Genomic DNA, 21030 nt, shown 5'->3' with positions numbered 1-21030 from the left:
TGTGGTGATAGATTAGAACATATTGATCCAAAAAATATGATTACGGCAAAGCACTGTAAAAACAGATCTGATGAAAATAATTACAGCTTAATCGAGTATTCTCATAAGACACAGATGCCAGCATTAAATAAATACATTTCAAATAATAATTTCACACACACGTAGGTTTGCATCTGTCTACTAATGCATTATAAATGCTATAATTAACAATAATGATTTGTCACAGATATAAAGCAGTAGCTTATTTAACAACAACAAAAATGTGACCCTGGACCACAAAACCAGTCATAAGGTTAAACTGAGACCTATGTTATAGGTCATATATATAAAAAACTTCTTGTATCCAGTATGTTCCTTTTTATTACTGAAAACTCGTATTTTCTTTTTTTAATATTTTAAAAGTGCAAGTGTAAATAATCAACACATGTATTTTTGTATAGCACTAACTGTAATGCAAAGCTCTTAAACTTATTTTGTTTATAACTGTTTAACTTTCATAAATTGTTGTATGCACAACATATAGCCAATCTTCTCCTAATGACTAAAATTACACTTCATGTCTTCTTTTATATTTTAAAGATATATAGGCCAAACCGCCTGTCAATTGTACACTACATTTAGATGCGACTGTCGGGGTTCGCCCCCTAGTGGCAGTCGTAATGAAATTTCAGTTTAAGTTGCACAAGTATTTTTTATGCATGCAAAGCTTAAATTGGATTAGATAATTATGCACCCGCAGATGGTTGGCACCTGACGCAGCCCCTTTATGACTTTCCTTCCAGTTTATCGGTTGTTATTTGTACAGTGGAAAGGTAGTAACCACAATGATTTTAAATCAGACAAAGATGACAGGTAGGCAATCAAAGATGATTGCAGGGCCGCATTTGGCCCGCAGACCGCCAGTTGACTAGCCCTGATGTATGGTTTTTTAGAATAGGACAATATTTTAACTGAGATACAACTATTTGAAAATGTAGAATCCGAGGTGCAAAAATCTAATTATTGAGAAAATCGCCTTTAAGTTGTCCAAATGAGTCCTTAGCAACACACATTACTAATTATAAATATTTTTTAAATATATTTTACAGTAGGAAATTTACAAAATACCTTCATGGAACGTGATCTTTACTTAACTCATTCACCGCCATTGACGAGTTATCTCGTCATTTATGAGTTCATATTTAACTAAAAAATGTGCCTTTCTGGACGAATTTCAAAGTGAAAGTGTAATTGTAATCCACCAGATGGTGTAATCCACCAGATGGCGCCAAAACAAATTTATCAAAAACGGAAGTTAAAAAGAGTTAATTATTTTTTTTAACTGCGTTTATGTTTGATAGTCATTCTGAGTCTGATCTCTAACATAAATTTCTTTACAAAAACACAATTTTTTTAAGCTTTTTGCTCAAAATGTTGTATTTTTGAAGAGAAATATCCATATTTCAGTGGTAAATTAAGTAGAAAAAGTAAATATATAATGAAACGTTTTTTCCCCATTTTGTTTGTTTGTTTATTGTTTGTTTGAAAGCAGAGGGTGTGTTCTTTAATTTGATATAATTTGTATGTTTAAATATTTATAGAAAATAATTTTTCCTGCAAGGAATTTTGCGAAAATTTTGTTAAAATCACAAAAATGCAGGTGGGCAACTTTTCTCAATAAGGCTGGCGGTGAATGAGTTAAAGGCGGAGTCCATGATGTTTGAAAGCCAATGTTGATATTTGAAATCACCTAAACAAACACGCCACTACCCCAATAGAATCTGGACCTTTTGTTAATAGACCCGCCCCACACATACGCAACCCGCCATTTGATTTGATTTGATTGGCTATAAGTGTGTTTTGGTAGTCGGCCCGTCTCCATTTCCAACGCATTTTTTCAAACATCGTGGACTCCGCCTTTAATATCCTAATGATTTTTAACATAATTTCTATACAATGTATTGTTGGCTATTGTTACAGATATACCGTGCGACTTGTAACTGGTTTTGTGGTCCAGGTTAGGGTTATAAAAAACAAAAAGTGATGAAAAGTGACAAGATTGTTATAAAAAACAAAAAGTGATGAAAAGTGACAAGATGTATTAAACAAAACTTGGCAACATGGAAACTTTAACAAGACACAACAAAATGTCACCAAGCATGCAAATTTCAACAAGACTTGTAGTTTTTTCAGGCTAAACTTTTACACAGTGACATCAAGCTCGCAAGGCAGCACTGGACTGCTTGGGAACTTTGTATAACTTACGGTTGTGGCAGGTGGCTCCTGTGTATCCTGTTCCAGAACAGTCACAGTAAAATTGGTCCCAAGACTGGATGCACTGACCACCATGCTCACAAAGATTGGGCAAACACCTGTTGGGACAAACATGTTTATTATATTAATAGTGCTGGCTAAAACTAGCTGCACTAATATTATTGTTTAGCCAACAATAATAATCACACACACATATATATATATATATATATATATATATATATATATATATATATATATATATATATATATATATATATATATATATATATATATATATATATATATATATATATATATATATATATATATATATGCCCTGCTATTTTGCAAGTTGTCCCACTTGAAATTGTCATCGTATGTGCATGTCCACTGTGAGAGACATAATCTAAAAAAATCCAGAAATCACAATGTATGATTTTTTAAATATTTATTTGTATGATACAGCTGCAAATAAGTATTTGAACACCTGAGAAATTCACACTGCAGGAGGGATTTGACCCACTCCTCCACACAGATCTTCTCTAGATAAGTGAGGTTTCTGGCCTGTCGCTGAAAACACGGAGTTTGAGCTCCCTCCAAAGATTCTCTATTGGGTTTAGGTCTGGAGACTGGCTAGGCCATGGCAGAACCTTGATATGCTTCTTACAGAGCCACTCCTTGGTTATCCTGGCTGTGTGCTTCAGGTCATTGTCATGTTGGAAGACCCAGCCTCGACCCATCATCAATGCTCCAACTGAGGGAAGGAGATTGTTCCCAAAATCTCGCAATACATGGCCCCGGTCATCCTCTCCTTAATACAGTGCAGTCGCCCTGTCTCATGTGCAGAAAAACACCCCCAAAGCATGATGCTACCACAGCAGGGATGATGTTCTTGAGATGGTACTCATAATTCTTCTTCCTCCAAACACGTTTAGTGGAATTATGTCCAAAAAGTTATATTTTGGTCTCATCTGACCACATGACTTTCTCCCATGACTCCTCTGGATCATCTAAATGGTCATTGGCAAAACTTAAGACGGGCCTGGACATGTGCTGGTTTAAGCAGGGGAACCTTCCGTGCCATGCAAAATTTCAAACCATGACGTCTTGGTGTATTACCAACAGTAACCTTGGAAACGGTGGTCCCAGCTCTTTTCAGGTCATTGACCAGCTCCTCCCGTGTAGTTATGGGCTGATTTCTCACCTTTCTTAGGATCATTGAGACCCCATGAGGTGAGATTGACAGTCATGTTTAGCTTCGTTCATTTTCTAATTATTGCTCCAACAGTGGACCTTTTTTCACCAAGCTGCTTGGCAATTTCCCCGTAGCCCTTTCCAGCCTTGTTGAGGTGTAAAATGTTGTCTCTAGTGTCTTTGGACAGCTCTCTGGTCTTGGCCATGTTAGTAGTTGGATTCTTACTGATTGTATGGGGTGAACAGGTGTCTTTATGCAGCTAACGGCCTTAAACAGGTGCATCTAATTTAGGATAATAAATGGAGTGGAGGTAGACATTTTAAAGGCAGACTAACAGGTCTTTGAGGGTCAGAATTCTAGCTGATAGACAGGTATTCAAATAATCATTTGCAGCTGTATTAAACAAATAAATAGTCAAAAAAAAATCATACATTGTGATTTCTGGTTTTTGTATGTCTCTCACAGTGGACATGCACCTACAATGACAATTTCAGACCCCTCCATGATTTCTAGGTGGGAGAACTTGCAGAATGGCAGGGTGTTCGAGTGCTTATTTTCCTCACTGTATATATGGAATATGATCTTTACATAATATTCAAATAAATTTTTTATAAAAAAGAATCTATAATTTTGATCCATAGAATGTATTTTTGGCTTTTGTATTTTTTGACATAACTTATTTGTGGTCCAGGTTCACAAATGATAAACTGACCTGTCTTGAATGCTGCAAACATCAAAGCTAATCTGACTAAAGTTGCCCAAGCTTCCCTGCTGAACTTGCAGAAAGCTGACCAGATGATTGTTGATGAAAAGAAGACGAAAGCAGCCCTGGTATCCTCTGTTTGGGTTCTCACAAACAAAACTTGGCTGGGATACAGGACAGCCTAAAACAATGGAAGATCCAAGTTACTTTTAAACTTTTTTTAATCGAATACAACAACCACAACTAATACTAAGTTGCTCAAAGATAAATCTCCGTTCTGGAGAATTCTAGCAAAGCAGCTTATAAAATCTCCGCAGGACTGCTTTGTCTCAGAAGCAAGCGAAATGAGAGATTTAAAGGCCTTAGTTAAGACACCGAAAGTTTGAGTCGAAGATTTGAATTACAGCTTTAAAGAAAAAGCATTTATCCTCTACAGTAATTGAATGCGTTTAGAGCTGCCTGAATGAACTACAAGAAAAACCCCTCCAGGAGTGTAGGGAATAACAGCTATACGTGAGAAATGAATGGACATTAACATAGATCTCGGCTTGCCAAACCTGTATTTTATCAGGGATATGGGGAACGTTTGGTTGATAGAGGTTAGGCTTAATAAGATAGGAGCTGGAAAGAAAATTGTCGCTTGCTTTCAGGCAAATGTTGTGGGTAATAACCACTTTTCGCCAGGAGCGATTAGGTTAGTTCAGCTGATCTGAGCTTTGTGGAAAACAGCCTTATTATAAGCGATGCATGATCAAAATAATGTAACTTACTGCATTTTGACAGCCATTAATTTCAAAAAATCTAAAAGATAAACTATCCATTGATATAACATTCAACTGGTCCATATATGTAGACGCATATGCCATTTTAGAATGGTCCTGATGCATACGTCACTCACAGGTTTTTAGGATACACTGTTTAACCTTTGGTAGTTTAGTTGTAAATCTTGTAGAGATTTCAATTCCGTGAAAAAATGTGATAACATTTACGGTTGTTGTGCACGCACAGTCAGCTTGCTTGCTATCGGGCTTGGCAGAGTTGTCAGATTTGTGTAAAAATCAAATCCAAATTACTTTTTCCCAAATGCCAAAACTTTACTTTCATAAATAAAATATTATCTTAATATTTACAACAGGTGAACAAAATCCTTCCACATATAATCCGTGAATAAAACCATTCATGTCAACAGTTTTAAAGGAAAACACCACCCTTTTTAACATTCTACCATGTTCTTACCCCAACTTAGACGAATTAATACATACTTATCTTTTTTCAATGTGTGCACTTAATCTTTCTACAGCGCATCGTGAATGTGTTAGCATTTAGCCTAGCCCCATTCATTCTTTAGGATCCAAACAAGGATGAATATAGAAGCCACTAAACACTTTCATGTCTTCCCTATTTAAAGACTGTTACATGAGTAGTTACACGAGTAAGTATCGTGGCACAAAATAAAAAGTTTATAAAAAATAAGAACTACATTGTATGGTGGAAAAACACTTAAATTTGCAGCACTTCGACCTTGGCACGCAAATGTCGGTTTATCCGCTCAAAAATCGCCACGGTTTATTTTGTGCCACCTTACTTACTCGTGTAACTACTCATGTAATGATCTTTAAATAGGAATTTTGTCTAAGTTAAGTACATAGTAAAATATGGAAAAATTGAGTTTTTCCTTTAAAGTAATTTGATTCCGCAGGAAGCCTTCAACTTGGCAACAATGGCAAGCCTTGGACTATTTCCAATATGGCAAATGACTTCCATATAAAAGCCCATAAAAACAGACGCTAATGATGTATCTAGTTATGCTGTGGATATCTATGGAACTATCGAACTTTATTTATAAGGCCGTACCTCCAAAGTAGATGGTTGTTTTTTGAACGCTATTGCTAAGGCCACGTATTTCCATAGTGTCTGGCTTTTGGTTGTCGACAGTTAAAGTCAGCTTCTGACCTTTGACCTCGACGGCTATGGAGTGCCACTGTCCATCACTCAAATTCTGACCTGAAACACAAGCATGAGAGGCTCATTTTGACATAGAGAGATCTGCTGCGACAAAGCAACTGAAAAACTTAAAAAGAGACCTTGCATGAGAATTTAAGCCACCAAATACTATCATCTGAGACATTATGGTTAAAAACATTATTTTTTCACGGTATGCGTGGTAAGCATACACCTACAGATGAAAAAAATTTACATCAAGAAAAACAGTGACCCTATTTCTTATATTGTAGATGCTGTAAGTCACATTAAAATGCTGTTTAATCCTATAAGTCTCACCGCTGAAAACCTGAGCAGAGTGAAGTTTTTCTCCAGAGAGGGCGAGGAGCAGCCGGGCCTGGCTGAGCTGTACAAGGAGGTTAATAAGATCTGGATCATGAGAGAGTTGGACTGAGAACAGCAGCCCATCCTGGTTCCACGTGCGGAACTGGAGGCGTACGGATAGATCCTCTGTTCCGTAATCCACAGGGAGCGCAAGGAAGCTGCTCATAGAGCTGAGGAACGTCACAGCGACTGAGGAAGTTTCAGAGCAGGAGAATGTCACATTACCCTTAGAAAGAAAAGAGAAGAGAAAGAAGACAATAGTCCCTTTCACACATTACTGGTAAATTACTGGTAAATTGCAGTTAACAGATCATGTGTGAACAGAACCTTTCTAGTAAATCAGTGCTGCCAATTTACCAGTAAGAGAGGTTGTAATAATACCAGTAATTTACTGGTAAGCACTATGTGTGAACAGAGAGTAAGGATTACCGGAATTAGAATGAACAATGTCAGAACGCACTGACAGCTTCGGCCCAATCAAACGTTTTAATACAGATGACGCGTTTACCCCGGCGCGTTTTACGGACGTTTCCACATGCACGCTGCTTAAAGTCGAGCACACCTGAAGTTAAGTCCACATTTCTTCACCAAAGATGTTTAAAACAAATTACCATCTATTTGCCGAATTGCCCACGACCTCATTCCCCAGTTCAGTTCTGTTTAAAGTCACCTAATACAATGTTTGGTCACGAGCAACTATGGTACTGTCAGCGTTTGCCACAAAAGTGAATATGATGGATATGAAGTCATGACCTGCCATTATTTACAAATACAACACTGAACGCGCGGCGTGGCAGTTTAGAGGTAACTTCCGCTTTCTCACAGAGTTTAAGGGCGCACTCACATTATCCAAACCATGCCCCAGCGCGATTGTCACCCCTCCCTACTCCCCCAGGTGCACGCACTCACACTGTACATTTTATCGATCCGAGTCCGGGCGCTTTCGTCATTAAGATGCAATTGTTTTGAAAAAAGGAGAAGTAAAGCTCTCTCTGAACCCACCGTAATGATAAGTCTGTGTTTTTTATTCTGAGTCGTTTGGTGCGCGATTACAGACAGCCCTCTCACATGTCATCATATTGCTTAGTTGATCTGTCACGTGTGAAGCTCGGACATTCACGTAACCCCGCTGCTCGCATCAAAAGGTTTTTACGGAGGCAGATGAAGGTGAGTGGTTGCGCAACTGACGTCTTCACCTTTTGAATTGCGCTCAGGCGCGATTGCGCTCACACCAAGTGAACCGCGCTCCGGCCCACCTCTGCAACTTGGCCGCGGCGCGATTAACCAATCTGCGCCCGGGTGTGGAACAGAGCGATCACACTAGTCAAACAAACCAGGCTTTGGGGTTCAAACGTACCCGAGCGCGGTTTGGTTTGGATAGTGTGAGTGCGCCCTAACATTATTTTTGTATTGATGTGTGTATCTTACTAGTAAAAAGAAACGCCACTGCATGTGAACAGCAAATTATTGTATTTACCGGTAAAGTCATTATGGTAAATTCATGGTAATTTAACAAAATTACTGTGTAAAAGAGGGTAATGAAAGAACGGATAAACATGTAGAGAGGAGATAAACTGAGTAATGAAAGGAAACATGTAATGGAAGAAAGGAAACAAGGGAAGGTAAGACAAAACTGATGTTGGTCATAAGCATTTGGGGCATAAATAAACTAAAAAGAAAGAAATATAGGATTGCAGAAGTGTTGAATTAGAATGCCGAGTATTTTTTCCTGTGTTTCTTCTACCTTAACTCTTTACCCACCATTGACGAGTTATTTCGTCAATTAAGAGAAAACATTTGCATAATTTTTTAATGTTAATCTGCAATGCCGTGAACATCCACTAAATGGCCTTACCCAATTTATGAAAAAATTTAAACTGGGTATGTTTTGATAATCGTTCTGAATCTGATCTCTAACAAAATTCCTTCACATAAATGCAATTATTTCAGCTTTTTGCTAAAAAATATTTTTAAAGAAAAATGCCCATATTTTAGAGTTTATAAGTTTTTTTGTTTGTTTGAAAGCAGAGGGTCTGTTCTTTCATTTGATATATTTGTATGTTTATATATTTTTAGAAGAACATTTTCCTGGAAGGAAAAATCACAAAAATGCCGGCAGGCAACTTTTCAAAAAATGGCTGGCGGGGAATGAGTTGGCCATACTCCATACAGTAGATCAATACTACTCAACACTTGGCTGCACAATTAATTTAATAAATAATCAAGATGATTACTGTTTAAAAGTGTCTGCATATTAATGCAGTAATGAATGCATTTATGGCCCAAACTAAATACATTTAATATTTCGTTATTTAATTTAATATGACCATAACATCTTATGTTAAAGGATTACTCCACTTTCATAAAAAATTTACTCATCCCATGTCATTCAAAATGTTTATGTCTTTCTTTCTTCAGTCAAAAAGAAATGAAGTTATTTGAGGAAAACATTCCTGAATTTTTCTCCATATAGTGGACCTCAACAGTTTACAGTTTCAATAAAAGTTTAAAATTGCAGTTTCGATGCAGTTTCAAAGGGCTCTAAATGATGCCAACTAAGGCATAAGGGTAGAATGAATAAAAATAAGTACTTTTAAACAACAAATTCTCATTTTGCACTAGCCCTGTAACGCGCCAGCGCAACCTTAAGTATTACGCAATCACGTCAAAAGGTCACGCGTTACTAGGGATGCAACAATACACTTAGTTCACGGTTCAATAAAATTTTCGGTTCTTGTCCACGGTTTTTGGTTCGGTTTCGGTTCTGATGCCTTGGTCTATTAAAGTGTTTTTAAATTATTCTATGCTTAGGTAACAGGAGCAGTGAGATGTTAAGAAGCAAAAATACTGGTTTTAATTGCAGTTCTCTTCATTTTATTTAAATGCAAAAATCATCTTACACATTTCTAGTGTATTGATACAATAATATAAGATATAATTAAATAAAGATATATAAAAATGATGTCCTATTCAAACTGGGGAACATGTTAAATCATTACAGTACATAAATTGGCCATTTTATATACCTGTACTTAGTAAATTAAACTTTACATTGTAAATGAAGGCTATACCATACTGCAGTACTGCTAAGTCCAACAACATGCTGTCTGTGTAGAAACCAAAAATCAAGATTACTGGTGGGATTTATTCTAGCATCATGCGCATTCTCTTCTTGAGTTGAACTTTTTCAACTTGCGCTTAAGACGTGTTTGAGGCAAATAACGCGCTTTTGCGTCAATAACAAGCCCAATTTGCGTCATTCGCATTGCCCCACGCTAATTTACATCTTTACATTGATGTTGTATGTAATCTAATCGTGCAAATAATTAATTCACACATCAGATTTAAAAGACAGTGGTGCTGCTTCTTTTTGTTGTCGGACTTCTGTTGTGTGTGTGTGTGTGTGCGCGCGCGAATGAAATCTGACACCAGCATTGCAAGCAGAGTTCAAGCAGAAGCAGCTAGCGCACAGTGACTGGATATCAACTCGCTGTGGCGTTTAAGCGTGCAGATCACTGACAGATCTAGATGGATAAAAAAAAACACCGCAATTCATATGCACGTATTGGACCGTGGGGGTCGACCCGAACGGTTCAATATTATATTGAGAATTGTGGCATCCCTACGCGTTACATATATAAAACGCACACTTGCAGACCATTATGATGTTTTCACTAGATAAGACCCTTATGCCTCGTTTGGGATTGTTTAGAGCCCTTTGAAGCTGCATTGAAACTGCAATTTTAAACTACATTGAAACTTTTTTATGAAAGTGGAATATTCCTTTAATTGAAATTACTGCAATAACAAATCTAAGGTAGCTTGATACATAACACTTTTCACAATTAAATACAAGCAAAAGTTTGAGTAATAAAGTGTTGGTAAGTGGTAGGCAAAGACAAAATACTATCTTGCTTATTGTAATAAGTAATGAAGCTAATAAAATAAGCAGAATGTATATGAGACCACCTGCAGAGAAGAGGAGAAGAGACTTTACTGCTTAAGAGTAAGAGAGAGCTTTATTAGCGTTTGACAGATATACACAGCAACTTCAATTGTAGGATCACACCGTGCCTGCCCTTTCAATGCACAGTATGATGAAAAGCTACTATACATAAAAAAGTCAAGCAACTGAAAATGAAAAGGTTAGAAGTGGTGCTACTTTTAATTATTTACTCCCTAACACGGACATACACTATTTTTCAAACACTATGGTAAATAAAAAGGTAAAAGCAACTGAGTTTTTTCAGTAAGTAGTGGCTAATATTGTTATGCTAGCATGTATGAATACCAAGGCCATGAACTAAATACCCATGATAAAACGAATGCACTCGATGTTGCCTTGTATAACATGATGTGCTCAATGAATAGCTGTATTTAAATACTAAAACACAAAACATCAGCACTTTGCTTTTACAGCAGTCTAATGGCCTCCAAAACTACTAGCTGAGGTGCCATTTGATTCCCAGAGATGACAGATATATCGGAAAGGTGTATTCACGGTAATGTCAATTGTAAATAACCTTACCACCATATAGATCTGTGGCTTCCGTCTCTTGGCCATGTCGATGACATTGACGCCGTTGTAGTTGAGATTCTCTATACAGCCATGGAAATTTTCATGCAGAAATGTCCCAGGCTTACCAGGCAAAGGAATTCCTCCAAAACTGAGCTTGAATAAGGACACACAAACACATACACGCACACATACACACACGCACACATACATACAAACCAGAGATCCCAGAGATCAGTAACACAACATTCACTGCAGAGCCTAGAGGACGTAAATGGATCTAACACAAAACACAGGGATTTAGCAGGAAGGGTGACAACAGATAGCACATCACTGCAATATGTTAACCAGCCTAATTCACTGTTAACTTAAGTGTTAAAAGCATTTACATATATACACCCTTTAAAGGGACACTCCACTTTTTTTGAAAATATGCTAACTTTCCAGCTCCCCTAGAGTTAAACATTTGATTCTCTTTGGAATCCATTCACCTGATCTCCGGGTCTGGCGCTACCACTTTTAGCATAGCTTAGCATAATCTATTAAATCTGATTAGACCATTAGCATTGCGCCTAAAAAATAACCAAAGAGTTTCGATCACTGATCTATATAAATGACTGGATTGTGCATAGAACGCTTAACGTAACAGCGTGAGGTGAAGCCAGCGCAGAGTTCGAGCCGCCATCTTGGTATACCCAACCAGCAGAGAGCGTCATTGACTTCCATTCAAAATCATGTTTTAAATTCACCCGCTTTACAGCGTATCAGTCACGCAAGATTTATTTTAGGATATGTGTACGTAAATTAACTGTTAATTCTGGTGTTATTTGCAATGTTTATGTTTTAATCAAGCAGGAAAATGGATTTATAAAAAAACGTTAAGGTAAGTGTGTCTGCTGCGTTCTGTTAATGACACTGGTATAAATTTTTTTTTTTTTGACATTCAGCTACACGGTCAGCGTTATTTCTCTAAATAAGTTTAGGTAATTTGTAAGTTTAGATAACATAAAACCAGCAAATTATTGCGTGCACATACGGTTCAAAGTATGATTATTTATTTAAATTTCAGAATGAGCACGTTTGTCATTAATACTAAATATGCTGCGGTCTGTCTGCTGATTTGATACTGTAATGAAGATGAATGTATAATAACTGATTAAAAACTAAAATGTGCAACTTTCAGTAAATAACTATGTACATGCTTAGGACGTTTATGTTGTAATAATGTACAGGGTAACTTCAGATATAAAAACAAAGACTAGTAAAGTGATGTTTTATCATTAAAATCTGATCGCGTCCATTGATTTAATAGAATGTTTGGGTATACCAACATGGCGGCGCGGTGGCTTCACAGTTGTGACGTCATGCGCAATCCAGTCATTTATATAGATCAGTGGTTTCGATATTTTTCCTATTTAAAACTTGACTCTTCTGTAGTTACATCGTGTACGGAAAATTAAAAGTTGTGATTTTCTAGGCAGATATGACTAGGAACTGTACTCTCATTCTGGCGTAATAATCAAGGACTTTGCTGCAGGAGGTGCAATGATATTAGTGCCCAAAAATAGACCCTCTGCTATTGAAAGATACTAAGGGGACTATTTTCGGCTACTGCGTAATATCATTGTGCCTCCTGCAGCCATGTTACAGCAACAAAGTCCTTAATTATTATGCCAGAATGAGAGTATAGTTCCTAGCCATATCGGCCTAGAAAATCACAACTTTTAATTTTCTGTCAGTCTTAGTACACGATGTAACTACAGAAGAGTCCCGTTTTAAACAGGAAAAATATTGAAACTCTTTGGTTATTTTTTAGTGCAATGCTAATGGTCTAATCAGATTCAATGGATTAAGCTAAGCTATGCTAAAAGTGGTAGCGCCAGACCCAGAGATCAGCTGAATGGATTCCAAAATGGTAAAAATGAAATGTTTAACTCTAGGGAAGCTGGAAAATGAGCCTATTTTCAAAAAAAGTGGAGTCCCTTTAACAATCATTTATCTTTTCTTTCCTAATGTGACAATGTTATAAACTGTTATAGACATTATTACAATGATACAAATACCAAAACGTCTATGAACAAATATTGATCTCACATTAAAATTTGTGATGATACCTGAAAGTACCCAATGTTCTCTATGTGGTACTTGAGTTAAACTTTCATAAGTGCTCAGTGACTGTAATTTAATAAGATGTGATAAAAAGTGGTTGGATAGTGAGAAAATGTAATATCTATGTGCATGTTAGAGTAAGGGATTGTCTTCTTATCTTTTGTTCTGTGGTGTTGTGCTGATATGAGAAATGGTTATTAGGGGCAGTTTTAAGTCATATCCCAAAACAAATATCATGTTGTGAATCATTCATCGAAGGAAAAGTCAGATAAGAATAGTCAGACTGGCCTGATGATGAAATACACTCTAAACTCACCTCATAGTCTATCTCCAGTGTGTCTTCTTGGCCCATGCTGCGAAAGTGTTGTGTGTGCCCGTCCACGGTGAAGTTGACATGTTTGTTAAAACGTTCAATTTGAACTGAATGCCAGTGGTGGTCGTCCAGTAGGCTCCCTAACATGACAGAGGTTGTCCGACCACTAGGCTGGAGTTTGGCATTGTCTGTACAGAGATAGCAGGACAGAGCATCTAAATCATGCCAGCCAGACAATGAAAGCAGAGATTTGATTAGCTGCACTGAATTAAAGGGGACATTTCACAAAACTTTTTTAAGATGTCAAATAAATCTTTGGTGTCCCCAGAGAACGTATGTAAAGTTCTAGCTCAAAAAACTCCATAGATCATTTATTACAGCATGTTAAAATTGCCACTTTGTAGGTGTGTGCAAAAATGTGCAGTTTTTGGGTGTGTCCGTTTAAATGAAATTGAGCTGAACTCTGCACTAAATGTCAGTAGTAAGGGGCGGTATTATCCCCTTCTGACATCACAAGGGGAGCCAAATATCAATACCTATTTTTTTCACATGCTTGCAGAGAATGGTTTACCAAAACTAAGTTACTGGGTTGATCTCTTTCACGTTTTCTAGGTTGAAAGAAGCACCTGGGACCCAATTATAGCACTTAAACATGGATCATTTTCATGATATGTCCCCTTTAAAGTAATACTCAACTTTCCACAAAAAATCCTGATCATTTACTCACCCCTATGTCATTCAAGATGTTTATGTCTTTCCTTGTTCAGTCGAGAAGAAATTAAAATTTTAAGTAAAACATTCCAGGATTTTTCTCCATATAGTGGACTTTATTGGACCTCAACAGTTTACAGTTTCAATGCAGTTTCCAAGAGCTCTAAACAATCCCAAACGAGGAATAGGGGTCTTATCTAGCGTAACGATCGACATGGTTGCAAAAAAATCTGCACTTTTAAACCAAAGTCTTGCAGTAGCCGAGTGATGTGCCAGCACGACCTCACATATTACTTAACTCTTTCATCGCCAGCGTTTTTTAAAAAAGTTGTCAGTCAGCGCCAGCGTTTTTCATGATTTTCACCAAATTTTAATGGCTTCCAGAAAATGTTCTTCTTTAAATATATAATACATACAATATACCAAATGAAAGAACAGACCCTCTGCTTTCAAACAAAAAACCCCGTTTCATCCTACCTTCAGTGGTTCTTTTGTAATCAGCTTTTGAATATGCAAAAACACCACATTTTGAGCAAAAAAGCAGAGATAATTCCATTTTTGTGACGGACTTCATAGAGATCCCATTCAGAGCGATCTTTAAAACAGACACGGACATGCAGCCGCTTGCCATAGGGCAATACTTCCGGGTTTAAAAAGTTGTGGAAGTATCCACCTGGTGGATAATAGTGGTATTGCGGAAAGACGGAAAATCTCGTCATTGGCGGGGAAGCGTTTTCTCTTAATTGACGAGATATCAATGGCGGTGAAAGAGTTAATCACGTTGAAAGATGACATATTACATATGTGAAACGCACACTTGCAAACCATTTTAAGCAATAAACTAACCAATAGACATTAATCGGTATCATTACACATATAAGAACTTTGTAACAGTTCTTTTTCTCCACACTTGCAAACACTAGAGCGCTAGTTTCGCATACGTCATGCATGATTACGTAATACGTAGGGTCTCGCTGGCGCTTCACACGGCTAGTGCAAGACGAGAAGTTGTAATTTAAAGTTTTTTTTGGGGAAAATGATGATCGGTTTGCTGGATAAGACCCCTTATGCCTCAGTTGCGATTGTTTAGAGCCATTTGAAGCTGCATTGAATCTGCAATTTAAAAGTGCATTGAAACTGTAAACTGGTGAGCTCCACTAAAGTCCCCTATATGGGGAAAAATCCTGGAACATTTTCCTCAAAAGTTTAATTTCTTCCCTACTGAACAAAAAAAGACATAAACATATTGGATGACATAGCAGTGGCGGCCGGTGACTTTTTTTTTAAGGGCGCTCGATGCAAAGTTCATCACATCATGTATGTAGCCCGTCATGTGTGTGGTTCATAATTTCAAAATATGTGTTCTGCGCGTCGAGTGATCCTATGTGCATCACGTGTCTTGTCAATATAAGTGCCTGCTGCAGACGCATCTAAAGGGTTTATGATAAAGGAGATGCTCGCGTTTGCCAGATACTGGCATAATCTCATGCGTAAGACTTTACTGTTAAGGGAGTGTCTTGTGTGAATTTTGTGAACGTGAGCGTCTCTTTTATCATAATTGGTTTTGACGCGTGTGCAGCAGGCGCTTATTTTAACAAAACACGTGATGTGCATGGTTCACATAACGCAACAAACACATGACAATCCGAATACATATTTTGAATTTGCGCCCCTCGGAAGAGCAGTCACGAGCCACCACAATGACATAGGTGTCAGTAAATTATCAGAATTTTTTTAATAAAAGTGGTATATTCCTTTAAGCACCAAAATGAAGGTCACAGCTATACAAGAGCAACAGGTGATGTCACATATCGCACAAAGTCCTTCAGATGGTTCATTTAACTGTACAGGTGTTAAAGCAAGTCTAAATGAAAAACGTTGCCACAGCAACCAAATTTTCATGTAGTTCCTTATTTCACAAACAGTTTAGTTTACATCTCAGGTGTATCTCTTTAATCTCTCATTTTATTCTCTTCTCTAAGATCATTCTGCAGCGTACAGTGCGATTCTCCTCAGCAATTTCCTATTTCTCTAGAAAAAAAACTGTAATTTCCTATTCTCACTTATCTGGTGTGCTATAATTCGTTCCAGTCCTCTCACCCAAATTGAGATGCAAAGTTAGTCTTCCTTTCTGAAGTTCCAAAGTGAGGAAATCTCCTCTCTGGCCCTCTCCGTGAACCAAAACCCCTTCTGCCTGATGACTCCTGAATCTCAGGGAGATCACGTCTTTTACTGTGCTGGTGGACTTTTGGTTGAACCGGTAAAGCAAGGCACTGCGACCATCAAAGTCGGCTACGTCAGACTCTGTGGAGGACAGGAAAAGGGATCAAAGAAATCACTCATCCGCATGCACTTCCTTTGACCTCCTAAGACGTTAATACTCAGACACAGAGTCAATTCGAAATTAAGCTGAGCTGACTGGATTTCAGAAACACTCTTGAAGACGTTAACTTAGTTAATGGCAATGCTTACATCATGAAACCCTTATGTTTGTGATTTTGCGTGTATGCATATGAGATAGTGTTGTTAGCACTTACTGTATGTGCAACCATAGACCTCCAGACGTAGACCTGTTCCTCCTTTGGGGCTTTTCTCGAGGGGTAGAAGCCTCAAATATCGAGTCCTGATTGAGTGAGGGAGTTTGTGTTGGACCACTGTGTCTGCATCAGTGTTCCCTGTGAATGTCTGCGCATAAACACAGGCAAGGATCTTGGTCAGACAGTGCTTGGGAAAATACCACTGCCAATACTGAGATTAAATATGTTCGTACTTTTCCCTTTATTTCTGCGGGTCGATGTTAATTTCACTAACAGTTTATTAGAAACTCTTCAAGAAAACAACTGACAGAAATACTATAGATATTAAACAGGCCCTGAGGACAGCATTTAGTATACAATGCTTTTGTAAGATGCAAGCCTTATATTTACACAAATTATTCACTCCGGGTTTGGTTATTTGTTCTCCAGTACTGATGAAATCAGACCAAATTGATTTTGGAGGAGTTGTGACCTTCTTGGTATTTTACTATGTGCTGATTTATCTCTACTGGATTCTTTTGTTTAGTTATTTTTATTAAGAATGGCTGGAAATAAATCATTCCCAAAGCTTGTAAGAGGGAAGATGACAAACTGTGTTTGGAAGATGGCAGCCGTCTGTTTGTCTTTCACTGAGGTAAAGTGTGCATACAAAATCCAGACCAGAATAAACTAATTTCCTTCATCCTGTCTGCTTCACTAAAAGTGAATGAACGTTCAAGGATGTGATGAATCAGTGGGGTATGTGAAAACACAGCGTGACCTCACGGAAATTCTTACGTATTTTACGATTTGGCTAATTAGTGAATCGTACAGAAACGTATGATTGTTTTAAAAAACAATAATGAAACCACTCAACCACTTTTTTTATACAAAAACGTATAAGCATTAATACGAATTGCCAACCTTGTAAAATCTGTACAAATTGCCATGAGATTGCATTGGAAAATATAGAGGAACCTTATCATAAAAAATCAAAGGTGTGATGAATCAATGGTAAGATATGAGAAAACGCAGCGTGACCTCATGGGAATTCGTACCTATTTTAAGAGTTGGCTAATTCATACAAAGTGAATCATACAAAAGCATAGGATTGTCATAAAAAACAATAATGAAACCACTCTCCTAACACCAACGTCAAAGGGGAGAAAGCAAATCGTACAAAAACGTACAAGTGTGCTTGTATGAATTCATAAGAATTGCCAACCTTTTAAAATCTGTACAAACTGCCATGAGATTGCATTGGAAAATATAGAGGAGGAACCTTCATTAAAGTTAATGAAAGATCAAGGATGTAATGATTCAATGGTAAGATATGAGAAAACACAGCGTGACCTCATGGGAATTCATATATTTTACGAGTTTGCTAAGTACGAAGTGAATCGTACAAAAACGTAGGATTGTCATAAAAAACAATAATGAAACCACTCTCCTTACAGCAACGTCACATGAATGAAATCATACAAAAACTTACAATTTTGTTCGTATGAATTAATACGAATTGCCAACCTCGTAAAATCTATACAAACTGCCATGAGATTGCATTGGAAAATATAGAGGAGTTAAAGGATAATTCCGGTATTTAACACTTTGAGTCTCATTTCTGGTTTGTTTTGGATGAACTACAGTGATGGACACAGAAATTTTGACAATTGGTCGTGTCTTGACTTTTCGACTCATTTAGAAGCGTCTCTTGACTGCTTCAGAATGGAAGTCAATGGCCATGCACAAAATGTCATTAAAACAACACTTAACATTCATTTTCAAAACTGTACTACTCACCGAGTGGTTCGTGGTGTTCGTTGATGATTAAAAACAAATATATTGGCGCAATGTATGATGTCAATCCGTGTTATTTGCTATAGTGGACCTATTTTTTCAGATACCTCACAACCGCGTATATACTTCCGCTCTATATTTGAGTCTGAAGCATGAATGAACATAGTCCAACAAACTGTAATAAAACGGTAGCATACTTTCAAAATCAAGTTTATTTATAACACTTACACCATAAACATCAAATTCCACACATCCAATATGTTTTTTTCATCGGCAGAACAATAAAGAAGATATTTTGCAGAAACCCCAGTGCTCCGTCATGCAAGTCAACAGATCCGCACACTTTAAGAGCTAAAGCATATATATCCAATACAACAGTAATCCCCCATAACTCCGTGTGACATATTGACGTCTTGTGAAGCAAATCAATCAGTTTTTGCAAGAAACTGAACGTTATTTACAACATTATTAGCGTGAATGCCAAAGCAGGAAGCGTATTTTCCGTTTGAGGCGATCTTCCACTGGTGCAGTTTGGTGGCTGTTGGCTCTGGATGTTGGTCTCTCTGCGCCACCTATAGAGCGGGAGCGTGAAGCGCACTTCCTGCTTGGCAAAAGCTCTGCATTAACGCTGTAAAATATTTATATATATATTCGAATCTCAAAACTGAAAATCGAATGTCAACCCACGGAACGAATATTCAAATATTCTGGTCCAGCCCTACAAATATGGGAAAATTTTATTCTGAGAGAAACCGAGCGAAAAACAACAACCACATGTAAACAGTCCCTTTTCTGTTTCCCGGCGGCGGAGTGATATATCAGCGAGCAATAAGTCTTCCAGAGAAGTCAATGGAATTTTACAAAATGCCAAATAAAACACGACAGAAACTGTATTTCGCTACACAACTTGTTTTTAATCATCAACGAACACCACAAACCACTCGGTGAGTAGCACAGTTTTGAAAATGAACGTTAAGTGTTGTTTTAATGACATGTTTGTGCATGGCCATTGACTTCCATTCTAAAGCAGTTAAGAGACGCTTCTAAACGAGTCAAAAACTCAAGACACGACCCATTGTCAAAATTTCAGTGTCCATCACTGTAGTTCATCCAAAACAAACCAGAAATGAGACTCAAAGTGTTAAATACCGGAATTATCCTTTAAGTTAATGAAAGATCAAGGGTGTGATGAATCAATGTTAAATTATCAAAAAACACAACGTGACCTCACGGGGATTCATAACTATTTACAAGTCGGCCAATTCGTACGAAGTGAATCGTACAATAATGTATGATTGTCATAAAACCACAATAATGAAACCACTCTTCTAATACCAACGTCACAGGAGCGAAAGCAAATCGTACAAAAACGTACAAGTTTGTTCGTATGAATTAATACAAATTGACAACCTCGTAAAATCTGTACAAATTGCCATGAGATTGCATTGGAAAATATAGAAGAACCTTCATTAAGTAAATGAAAGATCAAGGATGTGATGAATCAATGGTAAGATATGAGAGAACACAGCATGACCTCATGGGAATTCATACGTATTTTACGAGTTGGCTAATTCGTACGAAGTGAATCATACAAAAACGTAGGATTGTCATAAAAAACAATAATGAAACCACTCTCCTTACAGCAACGTCACATGAGTGAAATCGTAAAAAAACTTACAATTTTGTTCGTATGAATGAATACGAATTGCCAACCTCGTAAAATCTATACAAACTGCCATGAGATTGCATTGGAAAATATAGAGGAGTTAAGTTAATGAAAGATCAAGGGTGTGATAAATCAATGTTAAGTTATCAGAAAACACAACGTGACCTCACGGGGATTCATACCTATTTACAATTTGGATAATTAGTATGAAGTGAATCGTACAATAATGTATGATTGTCATAAAACCACAATAATGAAACCACTCTTCTAATACCAACGTCACAGGAGCGAAAGCAAATCGTACAAAAACGTACAAGTTTGTTCGTATGAATTAATACAAATTGACAACCTCGTAAAATCTGTACAAATTGCCATGAGATTGCATTGGAAAATATAGAAGAACCTTCATTAAGTAAATGAAAGATCAAGGATGTGATGAATCAATGGTAAGATATGAGAGAACACAGCATGACCTCATGGGAATTCATACGTATTTTACGAGTTGGCTAATTCGTACGAAGTGAATCATACAAAAACGTAGGATTGTCATAAAAAACAATAATAAAACCACTCTCCTTACAGCAACGTCACATGAATGAAATCGTACAAAAACTTACAATTTTGTTCGTATGAATTAATACGAATTGCCAACCTCGTAAAATCTATACAAACTGCCATGAGATTGCATTGGAAAATATAGAGGAGTTAAGTTAATGAAAGATCAAGGGTGTGATGAATCAATGTTAAATTATCAAAAAACACAACGTGACCTCACGGGGATTCATAACTATTTACAAGTCGGCCAATTCGTACGAAGTGAATCGTACAATAATGTATGATTGTCATAAAACCACAATAATGAAACCACTCTTCTAATACCAACGTCACAGGAGCGAAAGCAAATCGTACAAAAACGTACAAGTTTGTTCGTATGAATTAATACG

The 21030-nt window shown here is 37.2% G+C and overlaps 1 protein-coding gene across 2 annotated transcripts in view; it reads right to left on the bottom strand.

Moving 5' to 3' along the window:
- Positions 1-21030, bottom strand: part of cntnap5l (contactin associated protein family member 5 like) — a 119209-nt gene that overhangs the window by 34088 nt on the left and 64091 nt on the right. For both annotated transcript variants that reach the window (XR_012373244.1, XM_073876173.1), the window contains exons 4-11: positions 16645-16792; positions 16208-16411; positions 13400-13584; positions 10987-11130; positions 6414-6684; positions 5988-6137; positions 4143-4314; positions 2245-2351 (exon numbers count right to left, since the gene is read on the bottom strand). Coding sequence is in view for 1 of the 2 variants with exons in the window: in XM_073876173.1 (XP_073732274.1) it covers positions 2245-2351; positions 4143-4314; positions 5988-6137; positions 6414-6684; positions 10987-11130; positions 13400-13584; positions 16208-16411; positions 16645-16792 (1381 nt within the window). In the remaining variant the exon portion in view is untranslated. The remainder of the gene's footprint in view (positions 1-2244; positions 2352-4142; positions 4315-5987; positions 6138-6413; positions 6685-10986; positions 11131-13399; positions 13585-16207; positions 16412-16644; positions 16793-21030) is intronic.

Source organism: Misgurnus anguillicaudatus, chromosome 14 (assembly GCF_027580225.2).
Source record: "Misgurnus anguillicaudatus chromosome 14, ASM2758022v2, whole genome shotgun sequence".
NCBI lineage: Eukaryota > Metazoa > Chordata > Actinopteri > Cypriniformes > Cobitidae > Misgurnus > Misgurnus anguillicaudatus.
This window is presented reverse-complemented; position numbering and strand designations above follow the sequence as displayed.